At 41.3% G+C, this 18,991-nt stretch overlaps 1 protein-coding gene across 6 annotated transcripts; it reads right to left on the reverse strand.

Annotated features, from left to right (window-relative positions):
• Nucleotides 1–1,286: 1,286 nt before the first annotated feature.
• ddx3xa (DEAD-box helicase 3 X-linked a) lies at nucleotides 1,287–15,144 on the reverse strand. 6 transcript variants are annotated; one of them, XR_015106019.1, is made up of 20 exons: nucleotides 14,801–15,143; nucleotides 14,042–14,093; nucleotides 13,380–13,427; nucleotides 12,578–12,637; nucleotides 9,725–9,832; nucleotides 9,203–9,338; nucleotides 8,646–8,750; nucleotides 8,466–8,565; nucleotides 8,231–8,366; nucleotides 7,985–8,082; nucleotides 7,801–7,899; nucleotides 7,547–7,707; nucleotides 7,329–7,473; nucleotides 7,103–7,247; nucleotides 5,316–5,497; nucleotides 4,952–5,069; nucleotides 4,728–4,881; nucleotides 4,318–4,439; nucleotides 4,090–4,226; nucleotides 1,287–3,986 (listed from the first exon to the last, which is right to left on the reverse strand). XR_015106019.1 is itself a non-coding variant. In XM_086144926.1 (20 exons), exons 1-20 carry the CDS (start codon nucleotides 14,843–14,845, stop codon nucleotides 4,141–4,143), a joined length of 2,151 nt encoding a protein of 716 aa, XP_086001052.1. In that variant the 5' UTR covers nucleotides 14,846–15,144; the 3' UTR covers nucleotides 1,287–4,140. The 6 variants fall into 6 exon arrangements, 5 of the variants coding, with proteins under 5 accessions (XP_086001052.1, XP_086001054.1, XP_086001053.1 ...); XM_086144926.1 differs by adding an exon at nucleotides 6,822–6,872 and having other exon boundaries at nucleotides 1,287–4,226; nucleotides 14,801–15,144; XM_086144928.1 differs by lacking the exon at nucleotides 12,578–12,637 and adding an exon at nucleotides 6,822–6,872 and having other exon boundaries at nucleotides 1,287–4,226.
• Nucleotides 15,145–18,991: the final 3,847 nt, after the last annotated feature.

Consider the following 18,991-nt stretch of genomic DNA (forward strand, 5'->3'; position numbering starts at 1 on the left):
CAAAAAAAAAAAGCAGGTCAGGATGTTGATCATTTTAAACTCATTCCAGTCTGAAAGAGGTTTGACCCAACTTACTTGGGCACATCTGGTTACCATGACAACAGACCTCGGGATTCAGTTTTATGGAGAATTTCCACTCATCTGGCCCCCCGCTGCAATTCAAGTCAGGTTCCAGGGATTTTCTCATCTTCAGTTACCACAGCATCGGCCAGCTGACATTTTGATTTGAGGGTTTCCCTCCTTTCACCTTTCTCCCTGGGAGGCGGTGAAACGGTCAGTCAGCAGAAGCACTGAAACGGATGAAGCAGGACGGCTCAAAGCGTTCCTGAGGATCACCAGAACCTTCGGTCACTGCTGAGCCAAAGACATCAGCGCTGTTGGATTGATCTCCACTAAAAGAACCATTCCCCTATTTTTCATCCATTTATTGTTTTGCCTTCAACTTGGTTCTTTTAGTTTAACCTGTACCTGCATCCTGCCAGATTGCTGGATTTCACGTTTTCTGGCATTTCAACAAGACTGCAGTTCCTGTTCCATAAACTCCACCCTGAGAATTCAAATGTACGGGCATTTTTCCTTCCAGACGATGGATTTCCAACCTTTGACCATCCCATAACTAGCAACAGGCTCGCTCACTGGTACAGTCAAGGGATCACAATCAAATACGCATTCTTTGAACTGGAAGCACTTTTTAGTCGCTGAAAATGTGTGCGCTCTACAAGGCCATTCTCCAGAACACAAATGTGTCATAGCATTTCCAACATTCATGACCCATAATGTGGTTCAGACAACTCAAGTGAGTCTTTTGGGAAATGATGGAAAGAGATTTTCAGATATTTCCTTTCCCTGGCTGGGAGATGGGTCTGTGGTCTCCGTGATAATGAAAAGAATTCAGTGTAATCACCGCAGCAGAAATCACAAAGATTTCTACAGTCTTCAGTCTTATTTTTGTAGAACATGATCCCTCCAGGTAATACTTGAAGTTGACTTTAAAACAGGTACATTGTGAAACACTGGAGTTTTAGTTCATGAGCTGCTGCTGTCATTTTCACCTCAGCAAAACTCAAAGACATTGAGATCACAGAGAAGAAGACGATGGAAACGGCTGAATTTACAAATGAAATCTTTATATATTTCTTTTAAAGAACTTAAGCCTTCCAATGTGACAGTTTTAATGTGGCTGCCTGTCTGCCCTGCGTCACACAAGGCCACAGGCCGCTCGCTACAGGCCTTCGTCAGCACAACTACAGTAAACATCAGGAAACATGCTGGATTTTTCCAGGTACTTTGCATTCAAACATTTTATTTTGGTAAAATCATACAATCGCACAGCTGAGTATTTCCCATGCTGCACAGTAGCCTATTAGCTAATACAGAAAGCAAAGTCTACATCTAAAGAGCTCTAGGGTTCTCTGTTGGACGTGGAACAAGTCTCAGGTTCTGCTTTGCAACAGCGGGGCAGAAAGGACAGCGGTGACCCCCAAACAGCTTTGACAAGTGCCAGGGGAGAAGCGCTGAGGACAAACTCCACATTCAAGGAGAACTCCAGAGTTGTAATATATGCAAATACAACAATGACAATAAACCACATGTTTTGTTTCTTTTTAGGATTGCCATGTGCCAGACATTCACTGGAGAAAAATAATCAGGTCAAATTAGAGTAAAGAAAAAATGCACACCATTGGAGAATCTGCACACTTCTGCACTGATATGCTTAGGAAATTTGCTCTTTTGACAGCTTTATTCCAAACCTTGGCATGTTTGTTCAGTTTCATTTCAAATTTTGTTCACCAATTGATATAATCTAATAGATGAGAGGCCCTGAGGAGGCCCTTGAAACAGCTGTGGATATTATTTACCGAGTCAAATGTATCTTAAACATTAAAAAGCTCACACTACCCCGAAATATATAAATTTCACGCATACAGGTGACATTCAACATTCAAGTGCCAGTGTTTTTTGTACTGTCTTTTGGTCAAGTTTCTGAAACTTTCAAAGAATCACTTTGAGGCTTACAAAAATAAATATTTGTCAAAAATGCTTAATAAATTACACAAAACTAGCAGCAAAAGTAGAATCTAGAAATCTGTGCAAATGGCTAAATTCCCAACTGCTAAATCCCCTGGTCCCAAATAAATCCTGGTTTAAACGTTGAGAACCCTTCCCCTTTGTAAACAAGCTGCGTTTTTCCACAATCTCCTCACACACAATATTTGGAAGCTTAAGGACACATATCCAAGACATCTATATAAAACTCTAGATGTGCAATAAAAGAACTTTTGTAAAACTTGATGGGCACGACATACAAGGGTCTACACACCTAAATCAAGTAGCACCATTCAGTCTCAGGTTCTCAACACTATCAGTGCATCCGCTTTTAGTTACTTTTTCTTTAAAAAAACAAAACAAAAAAAAAATTTTATGGTTTCAAGGCACAACACACCTGATGAGAAAATCGAAGCATTGAGGTGAAATGCTCCATCTCTCCTCCCCTCGATGGCTGCTCCTCTTTGAGAGGATAAGCCTGCTCTGGCTTTGTGAAGCCAAAGAATATTTTTTTTTTTCTTTCAAAATACATGACTGAGCAGATAGAACTTCCAGAGGCTCAGCCAGTACTTAAAATGTTCCAAAAAGAAGTGGATGCTCCCCTATCTTTGGCCACCTCCAGTTACACTAAGCAGCAATGGAATACAAAGCTACTGACAACAGCAGTGCACTGAAAACTGTGCCCCACATCTACACGCACCCCATCACCCCAGTAGTCAAGAGTGCTGCTCTACCCCGCTCAGTTCCTGTTCAATAGATAAACCTCAGTGATCGTCCTCCTGCCTATCTTAGAGATGAACCACGCCTCCAACGCAGCTTGAAAAGAGAAAATGTTTGTAATTAAGTTAAGCCTGCGACTCAGTACACATGTCCTTTCTCCTTGACCAAAAAACAAAACACTTGCAAGCGTAGAATACCATGTGGGCCTCGCGGTGGTCAAGTTCATTCAGTTAACACCAACGCCACGCTATGCCCCCTGATGCTGTGGTCCTTGATGCAGCCACTTTGAACTTCTTTCAAGATGGCAAACACTGTTGTGATACATACTTTAATCATAATAATAATAATAATAATAAAAAAGGACTCAATTTTTTCCGTTTTGTACACACCTGCACCAAAAAGAAAGAAAAAAGGCTCAAGTAAAAATAAACACCGCCCACTTTATGTAGCTAGCACATGATACATACTAGCTGCCATAACACTGTCAAGTCAATTGAAAAACGTGGAGTTTGTTCCAGCGCTGAATATTCTTGGTTAAACCTCAGCCACCGTTGGCACTGAGCTTAATGACATCTGTGTTTAGGAATAGGAATGGCTATTTCAAAGACTACATTTCCATAAAAAAAAAAAAAAAAAGGAGCCAGTCCAGGATAGAGTGAGCAAAAAAAAAAAAAAAAAGAAAAAAAAAGTGTAACATTGTCCCTTCTGATTAAAATACGGATAATTCAGAGTGGCCCAGTGGCTCCATTAGCTGTTTGACTATAGAAAAGGCTACATGATGTTTCTGCAATAAATTTGAAATTCAAATGGAGTCATGACTCTCCAGCCACAACACCTCAGTGTTTGCCAAGGTTTGAGTAAGTCTAAACATTGTTTTAACCTTTCTAATATTTTTTTTCCACCAAATAAAACAGTTTGTAAAATAAATTTGGAGGTCTTGGCCATGTTCATCTGGTGAAATAAAAAACACAGATTTCCTGTTTAAATTCAAAAGGCAGAGTACGTCGACATACAAATGATCCTCAGGTTATTAAATTGGGGGTTGGTTTGTTTTGTTTTTTTTTTCCCACAAAAAGAACAAAAATACTTCGAACAATGTAAGTCCGAGGTTGCTATCGGACAATGCATGTCAGCATCCATGCTCACTCTGAGGTGTGCGAAATCTCTGCAATCTCCATCCAGTGCTTTGCACGTGCTGGTGACCTTCCTTTTGCATCGTGCTGCACCACCATGTTGAGAGAAGTGAATGGCAGAGAACCAGGGTTGATAATGTGCTGTGTGTCCGTGAAGCTACACAGGGAGGGTTGTTATAGTCTGGCTTACGTTAACATGTGGTTTCAGCTGGGTTGGCATGGCAACCTACTCCTATGTTGACTAGTTTCCCCACCAATCCACACTACCAGAGTGGCTGTAATTGCCTCCGTAGCCATCGTTGCCATAAAAGTTGCCACCAAAGCCCCCTGATGAAGAAAGGGTCAGTCAGCCAACAGTGACAAGACTCACACACACACCTAAATGTGCCACATATTTCAAAATGTACCAGGCTCTTACCTCCACCAAAGCCACGGTTCCCTCCATGGCTTCCAGGGTTCCGACCTGTGCGGCTGCTGCTGAAGTTTCCAGAGCCTCCGGGTGTCTGACGGTAGTCTCTAGCTCCAAATCCACCAGAGAACCTTGAGGACATCATGTTGGTTTACAATAAAAGAACTGGAAAACCATATACTTGCTTGTCTTTTGATTGCGAAATGATTTGTTTTCTGCAAAACCAATTGTAGCCATTGCAGTAAAAAAAAAAAAAAAAAAAATAGTAGAAATAAGTGCTGTATCACAAATGATTCAAAATGGTGTTCATTCTGTGCATGTACCTCAGATGTCACAGCTAAATATATCAGTGCTCAACATTAAAATGGTGCTGGGACCCACATTCCAAGCATCTAACCTCAAAGTGTGAGTGAGATTACCTCTTAGAGCGGCCACGGCTGCTGCTCTTGTGCTGGTGCTCATAGGCCAGGCTCTCAAGCCAGGAGGGAACCTCCTGCTTGGCCTCCACCAAAATATCCAGCAAGTCTTTGGTTATGTTGCTGTTTTTGTCGTTAAAGAACGACGTGGCCAGACCTGTTGAAAACAGCATGGGGGTAAAACCAACCCTGATTTTAATAATATTTATCTATATAAAAACACATACCAAGGTTTCCCACGCGCCCCGTACGGCCAATACGGTGAACGTATTCCTCAATGTCACTGGGCAAATCAAAGTTTATAACATGCTTCACATTGGAGATGTCCAAACCTCTAGCAGCCACCTATTATGGAGGAAAAGAAATTGATATTAATAAAAGAACAGCAGGATGGTGAAGTATTCTGTGCCATGTACAAATACATTCTTCTGACTGATAATTTCAACCAGTATTGGTAGGAATGGTTAGAACGTGAGCTTCTGATACAAAATGCAAATGTAGCGCAGCTCCCTTTGCAACAATGTGCCCCTGATATACTGAGATCTAGGTTACTGTAAGGGACAGATTGTTTGTTTCTTCTGGATTACATACAGCTGTGGCCACCAAGATGGGGCAGCGTCCAGAACGGAACTGATGCAGAGCCTCCTCTCTGTCTCTCTGGGATCGATCTCCATGAATGCTGGTGCAAGCATAACCCTCACGGTACAGGAAGTCTTCCAAGGCATCTGCCCCTTTCTTGGTTTCCACAAAGACTAGAGTCAAGGAATCTTTTCCTGTACAAATATGTATGAGATAGAAGAAGGCAAGATCAGAAGCTGGAAGACCATTTGAATACCAAAAATTGAATTTAATGGAAATAAGGGTCTGTATGAATTACTGGAGTGATACAAGACAGGAGTAGGGACATAAACAGTCAGCAGTTGCAAAATCGTGAAGTAAAAATAACCAAAATGACGGCACAGGCTGAAAAGAAAAGCTTTACATTTACTGACAACCATTACTTGCCCATGGCTGCTGAATAACACAAACTTGATAATGTAACAATTCAGGTGTCAAAACAGTAATGGCTATCAGAATAAAAGCATAGAGAATTAAAAATAAAAAATAAAATAAAAAAAATGGATGAAGGATAATGGGGTAGGGTACAGGTAATTCACAAACATATTCGCAGGTAATAAAATGTCCCAAAGCATTGGCACAAGCTGGGGAAGGACCACTTTCCAATTTCCAACCTCTCCTTATCACTCAAAGATATCGTTAACAGACACATAGTTTGCAAATCCCAGTCTCATTACATCTAAGACGGGGCAGGATTTGTGTTTCGAGACTTTTCCTGTTCTCGTTTACATTGGGCTGCCTCCTGTATTAACAGCTGTGCTGGGTACAATGGACACTACAAAAAAACCAAGTCATCTTGCAGGAATCAAGTAGTTAATAAATACAGGACCTGTGCATTACATGGTAAACCAGTAATTACACACTCAGTGCCACAAACATTGTCCATTATGGAGTAATCCGGTCTATGACTACACAATCAGCCATATTCTGGACACTAATCAAAACAGACTGTGCCATTAAAATGGTCCGTGGCATCTAACTCATGGAAGCTAAGAGGTCATTCCATGACACCCAGCCAGCATTGGTGACCTTTGTGTAAGCATTCAAAACAAAAATTGGCTAGGCTTTAAAAAAAAAAAAAAAAAAAAAAAAGAATTCCCCTGTTGATACAGGAGACCATACTACCTCATACGGTTTAAAATCAGTTTCCCATTTGTGGAATTAGGCATGACTTTTACAGGCTGATCCTTTACTTAATTTATCTAAGGTCATGCTGCTGTGTACTTTAAATTGATTTAATTTTTAACCTTGAGTTATTCATTCTGACCCTCTTCAATTTCACTGATGGACTTCAGCGTGCCAAGTTCAGGATAATGTACAATATAATGTAACATTTGCCTTGCACTGCAAAGTCTTAGAGTAAATAAAAACAGAACTGAGGCAGCACGTCAGCTGGGGAGCAAAGGGACAGGATGAGCTGTGGGATGTGATGTTTCTGGCTTGTGGGTCAGAAAGAAGTTATTGGATATTCACACTTACCTGGCTTCTCTGGAGTCTCTGTCACATTTTCCTGAACCTCACTGGGAATAACTAAGATAAAACCAAACCGGCCAGTAAATGTAAGCCTGCACAACTTTCAAAGCTTCAGATAAACGGGTTTATACAGACCACAAGAGAAGCAAACTGCTTTATTCACCATTTTTAATGATGTTGCACAGTCTATTTTAGCATGGCATGGGGCAGACTGACAAACACAAGATGATTGTTCACAGCCTGATGAGACCTACAAGGAAGGAAACCCCTGAATCAGCGTATCTTACCTGTAGCATTGAGTAGGTCCAGGAGGAAAGACCTCTTGTCAGTCTCTTCTACCCAGACCACCTTCTGTGTGATGTTCTCTGAAGTGGAACCAACACGGCCAACAGCCAAGAAAATGTAGTCCTCCAAAAAGTCACGAGCCAGGATCTAGACACAAGTTATAGGTGATGAGTATACATTTATGATTAATCTACAGCAGATTATTTTGGTAACACTACGCAAGAATACTTGGATCTCTTTAGGGAAGGTAGCGCTGAACATCATTGTCTGACGAACGCCTTTAGGCGGCATCGTATCTTGCTCCACAATACGTCTGATCTGTGGTTCAAAGCCCATGTCCAACATACGGTCGGCTTCATCAAGAACCAAGTAGCTGCAGAGGAACAACATTAGTTATATGCAGTGCAGAACCCTTAAAAAGTAAGACATCTTTGCATTGTACTGACTTGCAGAAGTCAAGACCAATCTTGCCCCTTTCCATCATGTCTACCAGGCGCCCAGGAGTTGCAACCAGAAGGTGACAGCCTCTCTCCAAGTCTCTGATCTGCTGTCCAATATCAGCACCCCCATACACCACACAGGGACGTACACGAGAGCGATACGCAAACTGGAATCGCAACAGGAGAACAACTTTTAATTTTTTGGCCAGAAATAGTAATCAATGTTCTCCAGGGAAAAAACTGGAGTGCCAAGTGCTCACCTTTCTCGCCTCATCATAAATCTGCAGGGCCAGCTCTCTGGTTGGCGCTAGGACGAGTGAAAGTGGATACTGCTTACGACGTCCATACCTGCCATTGTCCTGTGTGTTAATTACATTTGTATTAGCAAAGTTACATGCAAATCCAGGAGATCCTCTGCTGATATTCGATCTTCGTGCCAAATACCTGTCCACTGTTCTTGGCAGCTTGAAGAGCATCTCCTGGTCCCTCTGTGTAGATCTGACTCAGCACAGGCAACAAGAAGGCAGCAGTCTTTCCAGAGCCTAACAACATACACATTTGTAAACAGGTACTTGGGGAACAAAAAACATGCAGCCAAAGCTAATACATCAGCCCCTCTTTCAGAATTGAGTCACACAAAGTCTTGTAGATAGACTGAGGACTTTTAGTCGTGACAGGAAGAGGACTCACCAGTCTGGGCACAAGCCATTAAGTCTCTCTTGGTTTTGATGATGGGAATAGCATGTTTCTGAACTGGAGTAGGACGAGTATAGCGGCTCAGGGTGATGTTCCCCATGATTATCTCCCCCATGTCCACATCATGAAACTATAGCAGTTGAAATGATGGTTAGCTATGTTCTGTTAAAACTGTATTAGAGGCAAAATCCTTCAAATAATATGCAAGTGTAGCAAACTGCATACATACACTCTCAATGTGTGGTGGGCAGTTGCTTCCAGTGGCCTCCACTGGAATATCATCATATTTCTCAAAATTTATCCCAGTGTTGCTCCCAGAGAACAGCTCACTAGTGAAAATGGATTGCAAACATTCAGGCACAATATATATATTTGCCAGTTCTATTGTAATTACAAGAGACTAGCTTACTGTTCAAGGCGCTCATTGGGGGCAGTAGGCTTGGACCAGTCTTCATCTCTGCCTTCCTCCACCCACCGGCTGTTTCCTCCACTCGAAAATCCACTACGCTCGTATCTGTACATATGTAACACGTAAATATTACGCACAGAAATCCATAACTGCAGGTCTTATTTCATTACTACAGTCTCAGAGCCTTGCTAAGTCAGTGGCTAAATGCAGTTTCCACTGCAAGAAAAATTATTAATAAAACCATAACATAAACGACAGCCACAAGGTTACTAACTGAGCAAAGCCAACAAGCTGAAAGGGTCCAATACTGAAGGACAGCAAATTAAAAAAAAAGATTTGTTAGCATATCGTGATCAGCACTTGGCCTTTAAAAAAATGAAGCCAAAGACATATATTCAATTGACTACATTACTTTTTCAACAGGTTTAAGATCATTAGCTTAGTAAACACCCCCCCACAAAAAAAACAAACAAAAAACATCTAACTCATTGAGCCTTGTGAGGCAAAGAAGACGTCTGAACTTGTTTGAACATTAAATATGAAAAATTCCCCCTTACCTCCCTCTTGGGCCTGCTCCACGATCATTGAAGAAGGAAGACTTTGACCTGTCAGAACGTCCTCCAAAGCTGCTGAAGGCAGCGTCCCTCTGAGGTCCTCCCCAATTGGAATCTTTGCTGTCGTAATTGCCAAACCCTGAAAATGGACCAAGAAACCTTCACTAAAAATACTTTTCATCAAGCTTACACTACTACCAGCAACAGAGAATGGTTTTCCTATACCCATAATAAAAAAAAAAATAAATAAAAAAAAAAAAAAAGAGTTGTTTAAATGAGCTATTCAATCTTGAATTTATCATCCAATGGGATTCTCAAATGCTAACTGAGGACTGCATGTGAACAGTGCTGACCTTGTATCATCTACATGAACAAGGGTGGGGATAGGTCCAAGTAAACGTCTGTAATTCTACACAGTGAGCGACAGTGAGGTTTTAAGGCAAGACAGGTTTTCCACATCTGCATTTTGATATGGCAGATTTAACAAGCCTCCACCACTGTTAATATGGTAGGCACTATGCCCACCTCTATCGTTGCGAGGGGGTCCACGCCCTCCGAAGCCCCCATTTGTGCGGCCGTCGTGGTAACCATTCATAAATCCATTGCTGCGTCCACCATCCCATCCAGGTGAATCTTCATTGGGGGTAGGGGTAGATAAAAAGTAAAAATTAAAAAATTAAAAAAATAGATTGAGGAAAGCACTTTTATTAAACAAATAAAATGGGTGTTTTTTTTTTCCAGTGCTAAGCTTGTTTTAGTTCAATTTATGGAGAAATTGAATGCAAGCAAACAAAACTGAACCTGGCCGGCAAGCTTGCACAATTACCACAATGATACACATTGGCAAATTTACAAAATGGTACATAACATAATGGTATGATGATAGCAATGTTCATATCAGGTTGTATTAATAGTCATCAGATTTATGCAAAAAAGGTTATTCTCTGGGTTGTTCTTTTCATGAGAGGATCCACTGGGCTCTGTCTCTGCTTTGAGGAGAACATCGACCACAACAATTGGCCCAGCTTTGAACAATGGCAGTATCATCAAGCCCATCAGTGACAGCAGTTTTCAGTGCTGGCTGAGTATGAAGCTATTGCAGGTTGGGTTGATTTATGACTGATGGTTAACTGTGCGGTATCAGGACTAGGTGGGTTCACAGAAACTTTGCAGCAAAGGGCAAAGCAGCGGCTCAGATTTATGTGCCCACTACAGGAACTGTTCCATTGAGGCTCATTTATTCTGTACCAGCATAAATAGGTGTTTGCTTGGATCATTGTGCTCGTTCAAGTAAGCACAAAGGAGAGGCCTTGTAGTGTCAGAGACACACCTATCTATGTGCTGTGGTCTGAGCTGGCTCAAGTTAGCAAACTACTGCCTTAGAACTGCACTTATTGCTGTCTTTTCATACATGCAACAAAGGAAACTGAAGGTGCACCCTTCGGCCCAAACGTTTGACAGTTATAAATAATATACTTGCAAATCCAAAAGTTTGTTTGAATTTAGTGACTCAGACCAGTATCAAAATGGTGTGCGATCTCCAAACATGGCAAAGCACACCATGCAGCACTGTCAAGAATCTGTCTACGATGGTGATGCAAATTCATGTCACAAGAAGTTATCAGCAGACTCACATTACAATTGGAAATCCATTTCTGTTTACACTGTGGGCGAATTATAAATCTAATGACTCAACAACACTATTAGATCAAAGTTCTACCAGGGTATATGCTCACAGTATAATATGACTCTGGACATTCTCCAGCAACCCCCTTACAACCTGCTAGAAGCATAAACCCATGATCAAGTTTTTACTGATCTTTTCATCCAAAAATGCCCAAGTCATTTATGCTTTGCTGAAATTCTGTTTAACAACCATAACAGGAGCGTGACACAAATTGATGAGAAGTTTGCCTGGGTGAAATAAGTTGGAATCTTAATTCCTTCAAGATTTAGAGGCCTTGGCAAAGTGAAAGATTTGAAAGAACAAAATTGCTTTGAACTGTTTCACCAAACTATGGGAGCTTTCACATCCATTTTCCTCATTCTGACCAGACCAATAGATCTACCACGTTGCAGAAAACTCAAATCAATGCAACTTCAAAATAGTAATTCAGGAATAATTCAACAAGAAATAAAATTGCATTATCTGGAATGAAAGATAATTCAGGCACATTATTAAAATCAGTTTACTAAAAGATGAACATGCCCAATAGCTTTAAATATATTTGTCCGCTTTTGAATGCCATAAGATACATAAATGCCCCTTTGTACAGACTATACAGGTTATTAGTATTCCATCATGTACCAGAGAGGATTTTACAAGCAGAAAGTTGTACACAACTGCACCATTATCCTTCATAATTCTAAGTCATGGGAGAATTTTCAAATAAACTGTTACTATCAATAGCTGGAGCAAAGGGTGGTATCAACAGAGAACTGTTTAAAAGAGACAAGAGGTAATGATTTACCAGAATTATGTAGTGGGAGGCATGTGCATGAAATAAAATACTCTTTCAAACTACATGTAAAACATAGGTGATGTTACCCCCGCCCCTGAGATACTGTATTAGTAAAAAAAGTCAAACTAGGATTCTGTGCATTATCTTATACCGCATCTTCACCATGCACCAAAGCCTACAAGCTTTGTCAAATATTGTGTTAGGTCCTAATACACTAGTTCTTCTCATAGATGCAGCAACAACGCAGGACCTAGACTGAATTCTGGTAGGTGCCTAAATGCACTTCACAGCTGCCAACAAATAGATGGCATAGCATGCAAGTAGCAGTCAAGGTATACCACTTCTGTTTCGCCAACCCCCACTGTAGGCATGGTAAAAGGCAAGCTCTTGAGAGACCAATCTTGGGTAACCTGAGCAAAGGTAGGGAAGCAGGCTATAAAAAGACACTCGTAATTCCTGTCTCATGCAATATGAGTGTTGAGCTTGACTTAACACTTAGTTACCAAGGCTTATATTCATCCCATTTTGAAGTATAGTTATTTCTGTGTCCTTGATTGCGGGTACTGCTTCTACAAACTTGGGGCACATTTGAGGAGAAATGTGGATTTGAATGTACAGCGGAAGAATTAAGTCTACTCCAATTACATTATGCGTCAGTAGAGGAAATAAAGACAAAAATGTTATGTCAATCGTCCGCCCATACCTTCACATTATAATATGTCAAATTAATTTGACTGCAAGCATTCCAGCAGAAAAGCACATGAATTAACCATGAGCCCATTATTCAATTTTATGATGCGTTTTGGTCTAATCTGACCCTTTTCCCTTCAAACTGGCTTTGCCGGTGTTAAAATGGCTATTTCATGCATCTTGAAATGCAAGTTGCCCTCAGCGAAAGCAGACAGAAGGGACTTACAGAGATTTACTGGTGCCACTGAATAACCGCACTGTCTACCAGCGGAATAAGCATTTCCTGCTGTGGAATAAGAAAACAGTAAAAACGAGAAAAACGTCAAGTGTGTAATTACACAGAACACCAATATCCCAAAATTTAAAATAATAAATTGAGTGTGCCATGCACAACATAAGTATTGATATAGGACTATAAGATGCCGAAGAAAGTGGAAGTAACAAAAAAATAGTTGGGCTTCACAACAGCTTTATCATGACTACGAAGATAAAGTCAATTCTTGTACTAGCACCCCTGCCCCCATCTCTACCCTTCATCAAAGCAATAAATAGCTAGCACTTCTCTTGTTCACACAAGACATTGCACCAACAAACTAACCATGAAAATGCCATGCATGAATAAACACACCAGATTTACAAAACCTGAATCCGCAATTTCAATACGGTCACATTACGTGACTTAGGGGCAATTTGTGGTTACATTTCTGAGTCACAGCTTCTTGCTTTACACGGATATGGAAAACAATGGTTTGACACAGTTGTCTCAATCTGTGCATCATTGACGAAGCAAATGGTACTAAAGCTGGATGGACTTGTTTTTCGAGAAAAACAAAATAAACATAATTTCATTACGTACTACAGTGGGATATATAGACCAAAATGACCTGGATCGAGCCGAACAATAATTTTCTCAGTTGTGCTTGCTTTTACCATGCTCAGATGGGTTTTTCCAAATCAAGATCACATTGTGTCAAACCTGCCTTGATAGTTTGACTGTAGCTTTAGGGTGTATTTTGGGTTTAACTTACCATTTTTGGAAGCTTCTCTGTTTCTCAAGTGAGGTGGAATGTAGCGTCCTAGGAGGAGGGAAAAACTGTCACATAAGCAGAGTACTCTAAATAAGATGTATCTAGGTGAATTTAGCATGTGCTACAGGCTACAATATGAATATATACCAACAAAAGGCTTCTAAATTTACCATAATACAACACTGTCACTGGTTCATGTTGAAATCATGTAATTACCAGACTCTATTATAACTTGCGTTTTTTTTCTTCTAGTATCACGAATATTGACACTCAATAAAATAAGACAATTTGTCCATTTTGGACATAGATCCCAATTACAAATTATACTATACTGAGATCTACTCATCAAAGCATTGGGCAATATGTGGACATAGTCAAGCTAACTAGTTCCAAAAATTGTGATTTTATCGGTCTCCAATGGCTTTGGCCCACTTTCTAGAAACACGCGAATGTTCTATGGCGCCTTTCTTTTAAAATAAATTCATTCTTAAGAAAAAAAACAGAACAGAAGGTTCACCGTGTTCTTTCTTGAATAAGATTTGTATGATAAAGGGTTGACTGGACCGATGGGTGGAAAAAAAACACTCTCGAGTTAAGATCTCAAGTAGCGAAAAGTTAAGACACCAGACTGCAGGATGGAAAATAATCTAAAGATTACTTACTGCCGGTTCCTCCGCCTTGTCCCTCAGCAGAGTTCAAGTCTAGGGCAGCAAGCTACGAAGAAGGTTTTACGTCAGTTAGTATATGTTAAACGCCAACATTAGCATTACGATGCAAGGAGGTGACATTAGCCTTTGACGGTTTCGAGCTAGTCGCCGGTAAAATGTTGACGAATAATAAAAAATAAAAAAAAACTGTTAACCTTCACATTTAAATTAACAGTTGATTCCATTGTTGGATTTTGAACCACTTCAATTAATTACTGGTTCTCAAACGTCAAATTAAATGTGTCGACGAAACCCGCTGCCAACATTTTTTCCTGCGCCACGTTTCAGGCCTAACACTAGCCGGCTAGCGTTAACTTAAGCTAACGTTAAACACCGGCAAGGAGACCAATGTTAGCTGTATGCCTTGAGATAACGATGACGTTCGTATACGTAAATAATTAGAGCGTGCGATAACTTGGTATTTGATGGGAGCTTCTCGGTACTCGCTGGCCAATTTCCAATAAATATGTGTTTGTTTTTTTCCATGACTTCGGTCGGTCGCTAGTCCACCAGAGACGAGCTCCGCCATCACAATCTTCAATGCAGCGACATCACCACCTCCATTTTACCAGCCGTGGTGGTAGCTTTGCTAAAGCTGCCAACGAGGCTTCTTCGGTTTTGGGTCGAACTCTTATCCGTCGCGGGTTTTAAATTCAAAACATAAATATTCACTATGACAAAGAGATAATATTAAATATAAAAAAAAAAACTCACCTGCTGATCTAGACCGTGTGGATTATCAACGACCACATGACTCATAACTAAAGAGAAGTGGGGGATTATTTCTGAAGAGAAAGGATTTTCTTTGTTAGCACGATCGAGCTATGCTGTTACTACTTTCTGTACAAATTACAACTACAACCGATTGTAACCCGTAAACCTGACGAGGAAACTGAGTTTACTTAAAATAATCAAAACGATGACGTTTTATATAAATATAAATTCCGTTCAAGTTTCCAAATGAAGTGTGCTCCCGGTAAGCTTGACCGTGGTGGAATGAAACTGAGTGCTCAGGTAACGCGAGATATTGCCTCCTGTCTACCAGCAATGCGCTCGAAAATTATCGCGATACTTCATTTAATCCCTGATTGGTATGGCCCTGCGGGAGGAAAAGCGGTTATACGAAACATCGGGGGTGGTGCTTGTGCCTGCTGGTCCCTTTAAGTGTAATTCGATCTCAGAAACTCCATTCCTGCGTGTACGTACTCCAATTACTCACTTATATCAACATCAAAATGGTGATGTGGCGTTTGGCCTAATGTTTTTTAGCGACATGTTTTTTTATAATGCCACTTTTGTACTCTTATTATCTCTCTGCCCCCCTCCCCCCAGCCCGTGTGTGTGTGTGTGTGTGTGTGTGTGTGTGTGTGTGTGTGTGTGTGTGTGTGTGTGTGTGTGTGTGGTATGATATCACAGCTTCCCTTGTCCCTGTAATGCTACCGCCTGTCCTTGTGACATCACAGCTTCTCCATTCATATTGTGGGGGAGGCATTCCATAGAGACCCCAACTTCACCACCACCCCTTGCAGTTTTGCACACCCCAATGTCAAGTTTCGCAATCATTTGGTTTCAAATGCTATTTGTAAGGTCAAGCAGTCAAGCATTAGCGTGACCAAAACCTTCCTGCTTCACTTGATAGGCACCACCCCCAATCTCACCCTGCATTATATTCCAGAAAGGTCTGTGGAGACCATATGTCGATGGGATAAGGTACTTATTTTCCTTCTGGCTTTTTCCTTCAGGGGTCGCCACAGTGAATCAACCTATTCTCTGGACCCTTCTCTCTCACAAGGTACAACAGAGGTAATTAGAGAAAAATCAACAAAGAACATTTAGAAACAATAGCTCTGACTAAAACCAAGCAACGCACCCTTTTATATCCTCAAGATGGGGTGTGGAGTTAATGACACTCATCTTGTCCAAATACACGACTATGATTAGCTAAGTTTGGGAAAATGAAAAAAGGTCAGCACACTTGTAAAAGAAACCTGACTTAGTGCGTCACTCTTATTCATCATCATTGAATGCCTTGCACAGTCACATGATGCTGCTGCACAAACAAGCAAAGCGACAAGACATGCTCCATTTGTTGCTTAACCTGTTACCAGACTGAGTGTGAGGTAACATCAGTCACATCGTTATTTAAATTCTGAAGCAAAGGTGTTTTTCTACACCCAATTCCCATCTGTTCTACTGCTTTGCCTAGATAGATAGATAGATAGATAGATAGATAGATAGATAGATAGATAGATAGATAGATAGATAGATAGATAGATAGATGTTTTGTACAATTTATTCTTGTTTTCCTTTTTGCTTTTCTTTCAGGGGTCACCACAGCGAATCAACCTTCTCCATCTAACTCTATTCCCTGTATCCTCCTTCATATCCTCACTCACTACGTCCATAAATCTTCTCCTTGGTCTTCCCGGAGACCTCCTGCCTGGCAGCTCCAATTCCAGCATCCGTCTACAAATATATTCACTATCCCTTCTCTGTACATGACCCGACCGTCTCAGTCTGGCTTCTCTGACCTTCTCTCCAAAACATCTAGCATGCGTTGTGACACTGATAGACTCTGATCCTATCCATCCTGGTCACTCCCAAAGAGAACCTTATCATCTTCATCTCTACGACCTTTAGCACTGTATCCTGTCTTTTCGTTATTGTTACTTTTTCTAGGCCATACAGCATCGCTGGTCTCAACACTTTCTTGTATACCTTTCCTTTCATTCTGGCTGTTAGTCTTCTATCACATAGTACCCCTGACACTCATTCCAACCTGCTTGAACCCGTCTTTTCACCTCTTTTCCACACTCTCTTTTTCTCTGGACTGTTGACCCAAAGTACCTGAAATCCTCCAGCTTCTTGATCTCCACTCCCTGTTGCATCACCGCTCCACCTGGGTTCCTCTTATTCACACACATATACTCTGTCTTGCTGCAAACTTCATTCCTCTCCTTTCCAGTGCATACCTCCACCTCTCTAGATTTTCCTCAACCTGTTCCCTGCTCTCACTACAAATCAAAATATCATCTGCAAACATCATGGTTCATGGAGATTCCTGTCTCACCTCATCTGTCAGCCTGTCCATCACCACTGCAAACAAGAAGGGGCTCAGAGCTGATCCCTGATGGAGTCCCACTTCCACCTTCTCTGTCACCCCCACAGCACACCACTGTCTCAGAGAGCATACATGTCCTGCACTCGTCTAACATACTTCGCTGCCACTTCAGACTTTCTCATACCAAAGTTCCTCTCTTGGCACTCTGTCATATGCGTTTTCTAGGTCTACAAAAACACAATTCAGCTCCCTCTGGCCTTCTCTGTACTTCCCTATTAGCATTCTCAAAGCAAATGCTCCATCTGTAGTACTCTCTTTAGGCATGAAGCCATACTGCTGTTCACAAATGCTGACTTCTCCTCTCAGTCTAGTTTCCACTACTCTTTCCCATAACTTCATTGTATGGCTCATCAACTTTATCCCTCTATAGTTGCCGCAGCTCTGCACGTCCCCCTTATTCTTAAAAATAGGCACCATCCCACTTCGTCTCCAATCTTCAGGCATCGTCTCACTCTCAAAGACCCTGTTGAATAATCTAGTCAGAAACTCTACCACAGCCTCTCCTAGACACTACCACACCTCCATAGGTATATCATCAAGACAAACTGCCTTTCCACTCTTCAGTACCTTCCTCACTTCACATTTACTAATCTCTGCAACTTTGTGGTCTGCAATAGTCACCTTTTCTACCCTTGCCTCTCTTTCATGATACACATTCATCCGCTCTTCAAAGTACTCTTTCCATCTTCCTGTCATTCCTCGGGCATCTGTCAATACATTTCCCTCTCTATTCTTAATCAGCCGGACCTGTTGTACATACTTTCCATCTAACTGGTTTCTCTGTGTGCATTGTATTTCTCCCTGCAGTTCCTCATTCCATACGTCTCATTATCTACTTTCCTTCCAGGTGATACACCAAGTTCTCTCCTACCTGTCTCCCTGATAACATCAGCTGTAGTTTTCCAATCATCTGGAAGCTCTCCCTGACAACCCAGAGCCTTTCTCAACTCCTCCCTGAAAACCATACAACACTCCTCCCTTTTCAGCTTCCACCACTTTGTCCTCTGCTCTACCTTTGTCCTCTTGATCTTCCTTGTCACCAGAGTTATCTAACTGTACAAACCACCGTCCTATGTTGTCTGGCGACACTCTCAGCTACAACTACTTTGCAGTCACTGATCTCTTTCAGGTTACCTCATCTTTACAAGATGTAGTCTACCTCCATACTCCTACCTCTGCTCTAATAAGTTGCCCTTTGTTCCTGTCTGTTCTGGAAAAAAAAAGATTTCACTACAGCCGTTTCCATCCTTTTTCTGCAAAGTGTAGCACCATCTGTCCCTCTGCGTTCCTTTCCTGTATACCAAATCTGCCCATCACTTCTTCATCCCATCTATTGCCTGCACCAAGTCTGCACCAATTGCCAATCCCAAATCTCTGGGGAAATTCTGTATCGCCTCATCTAACTCATTCTAGAACTTCTACTTCTCCTCAAACTCACATTGCACCTGCGAGGCATAGCCATTAACAACACTGAGCATCACACCTCCAATTTCCAGTTTCAGACTCATAGGTCTATCTGACAGTCTTTTCACCTCCATAACATTCCTAACAAACTCCTCCTTCAAGATAACTCCTACTCTACTTCTCTTCTTGTCAGTACCATGAGAGTACAACATAAAGCCTGCTCCTAAGCTTCTATCCTTACTACCTTTCCACCTGGTCTCCTGGACACACAGTATATCCACCTTCCGTCTCTGCATCATGTCGACCAACTCCCTACCTTTACCTGTCAACGTCTCGTTATTCAAAGTCCCTACTCTCAGTCCCAGACTCTCGCCTTTCTT

This window comes from Fistularia commersonii, chromosome 4 (assembly GCF_037954325.1).
Source record: "Fistularia commersonii isolate RoL2024-O1a breed Wild chromosome 4, RoL_Fcom_v1.0, whole genome shotgun sequence".
Lineage (NCBI taxonomy): Eukaryota > Metazoa > Chordata > Actinopteri > Syngnathiformes > Fistulariidae > Fistularia > Fistularia commersonii.